The sequence below is a fragment of the Paroedura picta genome, chromosome 6 (genome assembly GCF_049243985.1).
Source record: "Paroedura picta isolate Pp20150507F chromosome 6, Ppicta_v3.0, whole genome shotgun sequence".
NCBI lineage: Eukaryota > Metazoa > Chordata > Lepidosauria > Squamata > Gekkonidae > Paroedura > Paroedura picta.
In genome coordinates this window covers 19,246,309-19,256,231 of record NC_135374.1, presented here as the reverse complement: position 1 = coordinate 19,256,231, position 9,923 = coordinate 19,246,309, and the positions used below count along the sequence as shown (strand labels likewise).

Sequence of the window (9,923 nt, the reverse complement as noted above, 5' to 3'; positions counted from 1 at the left end):
CAGACCAACCAAATTTGGACAGCCAGTGATAGGTCCAGACTCTACTCCTCTGCACTGCATCACAGACACAGACACAAGAGGCGAAACCAGTCTACCTTTGGAAGGGCATGGGAGGCCTTCGGCATTGAGAAAGACTATGCTGCCTTAAACCACAAGGCTCCATGCCTTTAAGATTAGGAATCAGGCAGCTTGATCCAAAGCTCTGGGTTATCACTGACCCTGACATACTGCCAGCACAGGGAGTTGATACCTTATGTTCTCTCAGGACAGAAGTGATACCAACCCCACCCCCATCAAAGTCCAAGAAGCTGAGAGCATAGCTACTGCACTGGAGTCCCTAGCAACACTGCTCATAGCCACCATTCACCAACCAGCATTCTGGTGACGCCCCACGAACCAGCCAACCAGTGCCTGGGGATGCTGGAACACCTCCCTGACATCATCTTGCTCCCGCCCACACAGAAAACAGACTATAAGAAGGAACAAAAGAACTGCAGAGCCCTCTTTTGCATGGAAGATCGTGACTGTTCAGTTCTAGAGAGAGGAGCTTGAATGCCTTTCTGCAAACTCCTCTCCCCCCACCCCTTTGGCTGGTAAACAGGCAGAGAAGGAAGGATGGTTACACGTGGGACATCACCCAGGCCCATCCACAAGGCAGAAGAAATGCTCATAGAAAGCCCACAGTCTCTTCAGGTCTTGGGGAAGGTGAGGAATCTGGAGAAGGAGAATGCCTCGAGCAGGAGCTATTTGTAAGACAAGCAGGACACAGAGACGGAGGAAGGGATAACAGAACCCACAACTGCATACTCATAGGAGGCGTTTCTGTCCCCCCTCCAGCTCACTCAGAAAAAGCAGTGATGGTTTTAGTCCTATAAAAGGGAATGATAGAAAACTAAGGTAATATTTTGGCCAATAACCAGTGGATTAATAGCAAACCACAAAGAATCAGGACTAGAACCCGTATTTCACATGCTGCAGTCCATTTCTGCAGCCATCTGGGCAAACAAGGGAAAGATACATCATGGGGCCTCTGAAATCCTCTACTGGTCCAGGGTATTGAGTCCAACTGTGTCTACGAGGGCAGGGGAAGCTGCAGAGAAAAGGGATAGCACCGGAACAGCGCAGCCTCGGAATGTGTGAACCTCTCGGCCCTTAGCTATCAGCTTGGAAGGCATCCCAGCCCCAGCTGAGACTCCACGATCAGCCCCAACCAATCAGGATGGTTGCTCGTGCTGATTGGCTGCTCCAGGTTCCAATGATTTTGCCTAACACCTTCCCATGGGGCCATCTGCTTGACATTTTCATGAAGTTCATTCTCATTGTCGGCGGCCATTCCTTCCCGTAACCCTTATTGGCTGTCTCTTATGCTTGTTGTGTGTACAGCCTGGCCAATCACACGTTGACGATGAGTAGGGGGAATGGTGAACCCAGACAAGCCTGCCTGTCCCCCTTGCTTGATACAGCACAACTGGGCAGACCTTGGTGGGTCTTCTCCGCCTCTTCCAGTCCCATGTTGAAAACAACGGAGGTGAGTACCAGGCAGTGGGGGGGCATATTTACCAGACCCAATTCAGAGGGTCACCCCAGAGGTGGAACCAAGCACACCTTTACTGAATGGCATCAACAATGGCATTCTCAGGGCAAGCCAGAAGAGCGAGGTTTCTAAACCCCTTGGCGGAGACAGGCTTTGACAACGACACCAGCAGACTGCAGAACCACAAGAAGAAGCAACTGAGAGCATGAAGGTTGCAGCACTCTGCCCCTGGGGTGAGTGCTGATTCTGGAAGGATAGCCCCCAAGAGCCCTTCCTCTTCCCATTCTTCCCCTTTCCCCTCTTTAGATTTCCCATGCTGTAGGGGTCACCTGTTGGCAGCCGGCGGTCGGGGTGGGAGAGGGGGACAGTGTAGTCATTAGCCTAATTCAGAATCGAGGCCTCCAACTTTAACATCTCTGTACAAAGGCTATTCCCCAGCCCCTGTTATTCTCTCCTGGATTAAACATTTAGGAACACGAGAAGCCAAGGAGGCAACTATAATAAGGCCGTGAGGCAGCGACAGGTGGCTGCGTTTGTCAAGTAAGCCCGGCACAATCCAGAATCCGCAAAGGCTGAGACGAGCCTCGACTTGATTCTGAAAAATGCAGTCTGTTCCAAGCCATTGCAGACCAATTCTCCTTTTGGGATGAGCCTCTGTTCTGGAGCAGAACTGAAATCATCCAGAAAGACCTTGCTCTGACAAGAATCCCTGGGCATTCTTGCAAGGTTCTGGAGGAAGGAATCCCAAAGTAATGTGGGTAGCACGTGTACCCTGGCTCCCCTCCCCATCCTCCCCCAGGCATAAATAGAATGCCCCGAATTCTGCTCCTAGGCTTAGCCCCTGTTAAATATGCAGCAGGCCACGTCACTGCTTTTGTTGCCAAAGCTCCCCTCCCTCCCCCGCTCCGAGTACTTTAGCCCCAGCCAAGGAATCTGGGAAGCCAGACGGCTGCGGGGGGATGAGGAGAAGCTGAGGAAGTCTTGGGTACCACAGCCGGAAGCCCTGTGCCCCAGCAAACCTGTTCAGGTAGAGCACGAGGTGTGTTTCGTATGCCCAGGTCTTCCTCTTTTGAGGATGGCCGGATGCTCACTTAAGCCTCCCGAGAGGGAGAAAGAAGACCTAACGTGTAGCTGTGCAAAATTATGTCTTTCTAACCTAACACACTTATGGAGAAAGTTTCCAGTTAGATTCTTCTAGCACTAACAATGCACAGTGTTGGCTTTCCCCTGCTTTTTTGATATCACACGATTACTAATTGCTTCTAGAACGCCTTGAGGCTGCTATCCTGAGCACGAGTAGATGCCTACAGTGTACATATGTCAGTCTCGCCGTGGCTTTCCTGCTTTAGCTATAGCCAGCTTTATTGGACCACGTGCTTCATTTCAATGGCCTTACCCTCTGTAACTTTCTCAGGCGGGTCGCTGTTGTTCCCATTTTACAGACCAGGGACTGAGGCTGGAGGGAGCAGCTGGATCAGGGCTGTTTATCGAATCCATGGCTATTAGATCTGGACACACTGCTCCTTGATCTGGAAGCAACGCAGCATTCATAACACCATATCGGTCCTCTTTGGGTAACAGTCATGGTTGTTGAGCAGTTTTGAGTCCAGTAGCACCTTTAAGACCCCAAAGTTTAATTCTGGGTATAAGCTTTTGTGTGCAGGCTTCCTAGGAAGTGCTTGAATCAAATCCCAGCTCATTCTTGATGTTACTTGGGAGATAAGAGGAAGAAGGACAACCATGCGGTTGCATACATTGCAGGATTGTTGGTAAGAATAAGTAAAACAATGTATATAGAAGTGTTTGGACCACTGAGAAAAAGCAGACTTTACACGCCTGTTCTTGTTAAAGTTGGGACTGAACAAATACTATTGTTAAAACTGTGCTACTGGATTGAATTACCATGTGCTGTTATCACGACAAGTATAGTAACGCTATTAACATCAGTACGGCAAAGCTGCAGTGTGCATACTGTTGGAAGTCAGTCCAATTCGTCTCAATAAAATGTATTTATGTTAAAGATGGCTAGGGTTGGCTATCAATTACTTTGTCTGCGGCTTACTTAGAGCTCATGTATTCAGGCCCTTACCTGGGGGACCGGCAGAATTAATTGGAGGCATGAAAAATCAGATTGCCAGAGGTCTGTTCAATGAAGTTATTTGCTGCTCAAAATCAGATTGCCAGAGGTCTGTTCAATGAAGTTATTTGCTGCTATTTTCAAAATAGTAGCACAGCCCATAGGGAACTGCAGCACCTGGGGATTGCAGAAAACCCCAGAGATTGCTGCCTTCTCAAATAAGCACAAGCACACTGTTGAAGATTTCAGTGGGAAATATGCATGGCCCAAAATAGCCTCAGAAAAACAGAAAATGCAACCGGAATCTGGTAAACAGTAGTTTGTGCCAATTGTTGTAAAGTTCTGCAAGGGAAACGGTTGTAGACTTTGATGATGATCATTGGAGAACGAGATTTCCGTGACAGGGGTCGAAATTCTTAGCAAGATTTAAAGGTATGATATTGAATATATGCAGGTTTTTGAATTCCACGACAAGCAGACAACTAAAATAACCCAAGGGAGCTCATTTGATGTGTTTCTAAACTTGGAACTAGTGAACTATTGAATCACACATGGTCAGAACAATGTTATGTATGGGGAAAAGGAAGAAAGAAAGAAGGAACAATTCTTTTAAGCCTTCTGTCTTTCTAGGGTTCTTCCCAAATGAAAACACAGAGGTGCCATTGTTGCAATAATTAGCCGCGTACTCTCTGACCTATATGAATTAGGGCATGGAATTTCATGCAAGCCAGTCGGCTCTGATTAAAATTCTTCATGTGTATCAGATGTTTGCTGTCTCAGTATGAGATTTCTAAAAAGCTTGGACAAAGCTCCTAAAATGGGCAAGTCTCTTTAAGAAATGTGCTTAATAAGAGCAATGACACCCCCCAAAAAATGAAAAGGAATTTACTGTCACATATTAGCCTTTGAGCTGACTGACAGATTGAACCTTTTAAAAAGCCTGTATCAGCACTTGGGGCAGGGCGAGCTTACAGGTGTCAGGTGATAAGTTGGCACTCTGTTGATGCACTTTGGTGGCCAACCCATGCCCCAGTCCAAGTTCTCAGTTCTGAACATCTATGCAGTTCCAAGATTTTGCTCCTTTGCTGGTATCAATTACTCTGCTAGTAGGGAAAGAGGGTAAGAAAGAGATACTCCAGTTTTTGTCTGGCAAAGATAACTTGGAAAGAGGCCAGCATTTAATATGGCAGTGGGTTATAGGATGGTGGGAGTTGTCTTCTACAGGGCATAACCATTGGTCAGCCTGGTCTAGAAATATCTTACTAGTTGTAGAGCTCCACGGACTCTTCTTCCCCTGTCCTGATACCTGAGATCCTTAAGGGACGGTGCCAGGTGCTGAACACTTCAAACATCTGATGACAGGAACTTTGATTCTCAAAAACTTATACCCCCTCGCCCCAAATCTTTCTGGTGTTCATGGACTCTAATCTAGTTGGTCTACTGCAGGCCAACACAGCAACCACTGAAACTCTGTACAGACTCTGTCCCTGACCTCTTCCCCATCTTTTCTAAGCAGCTCCCATGTTGTTGAACAAATACTGTTAGATGAAAAAAATTCTTAACCTTCATAGATGACTAGCTCATGGTCACCTCCACAAATGCAGAGTACTTGATTGACAGTTTTGATTTATTTTAAAAGATATTTATCCTCTATGCTCTTCACTGTGGAGACACCAAGCAGCTCACCGCACTGTTCTCCTATCCTCAGTTCTCTCTTCATCCTCTGAGGCAGGTTTGGCTGAGGGTATGTGACAGGCCCAAGGTCACCCAAGGACCTGGGCAGAATGGGGATCCTATTCAGGTGTGTCCTATTTGGAAGCCACACGAGCAAAGCCAGCCTATCACTCTACTTTATTTGATAGTTTCAGAGGGGTAGCCATGTTTTTCTGCAGCAGAACAGCTACATTTGATTCTGGTAGCTCCTTAAAGGCCACCAAGATGTTTGGGCTATAAACGTTCAAGAGTCAAAGCTCTCTTCCTCAGGTTACCTGACGAAAGGGAGCTCGAAAGTTTTTACCCTGAAAACTGGTCTCTAAAGAGCTACTGGACTCAAATCCAGCGACTTTGAGCCACACTACACCAGGCCGCAGCCAGGTAGCCATCTTAGAAAATCTCTTCACAAGCCCCACCCACCTCCCCCATCAGCATCTCTAGAATTTATTGCTTGGCACTTGGGTAGCCATTAATCTGAACATATATTCCATGCTGCGTTTCATCTCAGAACTTTTTTTGTGGCATATCAGATGCAGCTGATGTCTTCAGGTTACTCAGGCCCCTGGCCAGTGTCCAGGACCATATCTGGTAATGATCGGAGTCTTAACATTGCGGTATGGTGGCATGGAATAAACATACTAAAGCTCCCCTCTCTCCAGTTCTCCTTGGTTGAGGGAATAGGATGATTGCCACATTGTACTTACTGACTTATCAGGCAGTTAGAGCTACTGGATAAGTGTGTGTGGTTTTTATAGTGGCTGGCTACCATACTGGGGGGTCTACATCCATTTACACAAGCCAGAGATGCCAACCTTCAGGTGGGACCTGGGGATCCCCTTGCCTTATAGCTCATCTCCAGTCTACAGAGATCAGTTATCTTGGAGAAAATGAATGCTTTGGAGCAGGGGTAGTCAAACTGCGGCCCTCCAGATGTCCATGGACTACAATTCCCAGGAGCCCCCTGCCAGCATCCGCTGGCAGGGGGCTTCTGGGAATTGTAGTCCATGGACCTCTGGAGGGCCGCAGTTTGACTACCCCTGCTTTGGAGGGTGGACTCCACTATACCTCCCTGCCCAAATCTCCAAGGCCACCCTACCCATCCCCATCCCACACTGGTATCCAGGGGGAACCTAGCAACTCTAACACAAGCTGATTTGGGGGCTCACTTACGTTACCTTTGAGAAACAAAGTCAATGCTACCACTTGTTAGGAACCTTACATTGTTGTGACAGCCTTGGACAATGGAGAAATATCCCTTCATTCCTCACATTTACCACACAGGATAGCCCGATGACACGGCTGCTTTGCAGGCCAGCACTCCCCCCTCCCCAGACCCCAGAGAGTTGTGAGGCTGGCATGAGTTATAGACTCACCATCTGTCTGGTCCATTTGGTTGCCTGCCTGGAGTGTTACTGCTGCCAAGTGACACCTGTCCTGTGAAAGCCATGGGATTCCTCCTGCCCACACACCTGCAGTTAAACTGAGGACATGGAGTCCTCCCAGGCCATGTGGGAACCCTCTTTCTGAGAGGCCAGCTTCTCTCACACTTCCATGCTGCTGCAAAGATTAGATTAAACCAGATCAAATGTCATTGCGAGACTCAATTGTAAAGCACGTTAAACTCACACTGCCGAGAGCCAGCTTGGTGGAGGGGTTAGGAGGGCAGACTTCTAATCTGGCGAGCTGGGTTTGAATTTGTGCTCCCCCACATGCAACCAGCTGGGTGAGCTTGGGCTCGCCATGGCACTGAGAAAACTGTTCTGACTGAGCAGTAATATCAGGGTTCTCTCAGCCTCACCTGCCTTGCAGGGTGTCTGTTGTGGGGAGAGGAAAGGGAAGGTGACTGTAAGCCGCTTTGAGACCTCTTTGGGTAGAGAAAAGCGGCATATAAGAACCAACTCTTCTTCTTCAGTAATATCAGGGCTCTCTCAACCTCCCCTACCTCAAGGGTGTATGTTGTGGGGAGAGGAAAGGGAATATGACTGTAAGCCGCTTTGAGACTCCTTTGGGTAGAGAAAAGCGGCATATAAGAACCGACTCTTCTTCTTCTTCTCTTCTTCAAAATAGCTACAAAGGAACACCACAACATGCCTGGGGGAAAGTTCTCCTTGAAGAACAACAAATAAATAAATACCATCGTTTTAACCATTATATTTATTTTCCTGAAGGTTCCTATGACACACACCTTTCCCAAGTCATGATTTTGTACCCTCCTTCCCCCCTTTTTAAAGAAAAATAATTGCAGATCCAAACGGAGTTCCCGGGAGTGAGAAATATATTTCTGGATGGGAATGACACAGAGAACATACCTCTTTTGCACTGTAGAAACTGAAGAAGGTGATAAGCCGTCAAAGATACTTCCCGCCTTTATATACCCCCTGCATAGACTAACAGCAATAGGAATAACATTTACTTATAGTGGTATAAACAGCGTGACAGGGCAGGTTTCCAGTCTTCCCACACTCTAGTTTTGTTGGGATTTTTCTTTTTCTTTAGGGGAAGACAAGATTGACCTCAAGGGGAACCTGAAACAAGAGACTCCTCTTCGTCTCCCAGCAACCAGCCTCTGTCCTTCTGCTGTCCATTCCTGACCATGGATCGCTCCACACAAGAGCTCTTCCTCAACTTTATGATTGTGCTGATCACAGTGCTCCTCATGTGGCTTCTGGTGAAGTCTTACCAGGACTGAGGGACTCACCCATCCAATGGCATCACTGGGGGATGGGAATTTGGAAAAGGATGTGAAGTCTGCTGCTCCTGTGGGTGCCTCATGTCTTACGCTTGGTGTGCAAAATCTGTAACGTGATGATTTTTTTTTTTTTACTCTAAAGTACCTCTTGGATCCACTCATCTAAATAGTCCGATGGATTTGGGAGGATGTGAATTATTCTGCAATAATGTATCTACGAAGCATGGTGTTGCCTAATCAGCGCATGTCCCTGACTTGGAACCAGGATATCTGCTACAAACACCAACTCTAATTTCCCCAGAATGCCTCTTTGGTTTCCAACAACACTGTGCATTGTTGAATTGGCTTTCTGTAGTCAGATCTCTCCGCGGTCGAAAGAAATGTGGAAAACTTTTCTTTCCTTTGCTGTCACTGCCATTTTAATAAAGAAAAAAATATGAAGCGTTTCTTATTCGCCCCATGAAGGCCGCGACCATAAAAAACAAGAGATTTGTATGACAGACAGGATTGCATTTCTCGAAGCTTGCTTGGCAGGGACTAACAGAACCATCAGAGGAAAAGTGGCTTTTGTGGGTTTCTGTGGAGCATCAGTTCTATTCTTAGCAAAGGGGGTTAATGATTCCCACTGAATTTATTTACTTACTAGGGGCCAAGCCTGATGCATTAAGGAATACAATGGACACAAGATTGGGGGTGGAAGAACTCTGTGGATGGTCCCCCTCCCCCCAAGCCTTGGAAAGGCTACAGGCAGCTGTTAGGGAACTCACTGACAGGGGCAGCTCTCACTGAGCAGGGATCTGCAGCCTCCAAGCCTCAGAGGAAAGTAGAAGGAAGACAAGGTGGTCAGGGGTGGGGGACAGAAGGCGATTGGCTGGCCACTGGACAGACAAGAAAGCTGGTCAGAGGAGGAGGCACTCAGGGCAGGACAGCCACCCTGAGTGGGTGTTAAGCGCTGAGTGTCACTTAAGCCATGAGACCAGCTCCTCCTCCAAGCCCTTACCAGAAATATTAAGTGGAACAGATTGGGTTTCTATACCAACCTTCCCAAGAGCACTGGGCACTTTATATCATGAAGGTACATTAAAACATTATCAGTCATTTCCAATAATACAATACATAGTCAATAATACACATTAATTTAAATAATTAAAATTCATTGCTATTAGTAAAACATCATTAAAACAGCATAGGAGCATTCTGGATGTAGTCTGCACGGGGTGAAGGCGGTCTTGCAGGTACAAAGATCCCAGGCTATTTAAGCCCTTGAAGGTAAGTACCAGTACCTTGAACCTGATTCTGTCCTCAACTGGAAGCCAATGCAGCTGGGCGAGCACAGACTGAATATGCTCTCTCTACTCGGCACTGGTGAGCAGTTGGCCTTTTGGACCAGATACAAGGGTATCAGATACAAGGGTAGCCCTCCATAGAATGAGTTGTAGTAGTCTAATCTGGAGATGACCATTGCATGGATCACAAAGGCCAGGTCGGGTGTTGATAGATAGGGCACTACTTGCCAGGCCTGGCTTAAGTGGTAGGATGCTTGGTGGGCTGTGTCCATGACCTGGGACTCCATAGATACATTATATTTCTGACCATGCAGATCCACCTGCATGAATGATGCTACGTTCTTTATTTTCTTCCTGTACTTTAAGATGTGTCATAGAGTTTACAGCAGTGTGCATTGGAAGCCCATGCACAATGGGGGGCATACACAGCTTGCAATCCTCCCGATATACAGGATCATGTTGTATGAAAAAGGAAAAAGCATGCAGGCACAACGATGGCATGTTCAAACATATTCCTTGAAAAATCCAGTGTCCAGTTTGCATATATCAAAAGAAAACACGTGCGTAGTTCCTGTCACATGACTTGGCAGATGTGCATATTGAACAGACTGATGGTGGAGCACA

The 9,923-nt window shown here is 47.1% G+C and overlaps 1 protein-coding gene across 2 annotated transcripts; it reads left to right on the top strand.

The window, feature by feature from the left end:
• Window positions 1-2,433: 2,433 nt before the first annotated feature.
• On the top strand, window positions 2,434-8,454 carry SLN (sarcolipin). 2 transcript variants are annotated; one of them, XM_077341583.1, is made up of 2 exons: window positions 2,434-2,573; window positions 7,821-8,454. In XM_077341583.1, exon 2 carries the CDS (start codon window positions 7,918-7,920, stop codon window positions 8,011-8,013), a length of 96 nt encoding a protein of 31 aa, XP_077197698.1. In that variant the 5' UTR covers window positions 2,434-2,573; window positions 7,821-7,917; the 3' UTR covers window positions 8,014-8,454. The 2 variants fall into 2 exon arrangements, with proteins under 2 accessions (XP_077197698.1, XP_077197699.1); XM_077341584.1 differs by having other exon boundaries at window positions 2,459-2,561.
• The last annotated feature ends 1,469 nt before the right edge of the window (window positions 8,455-9,923 follow it).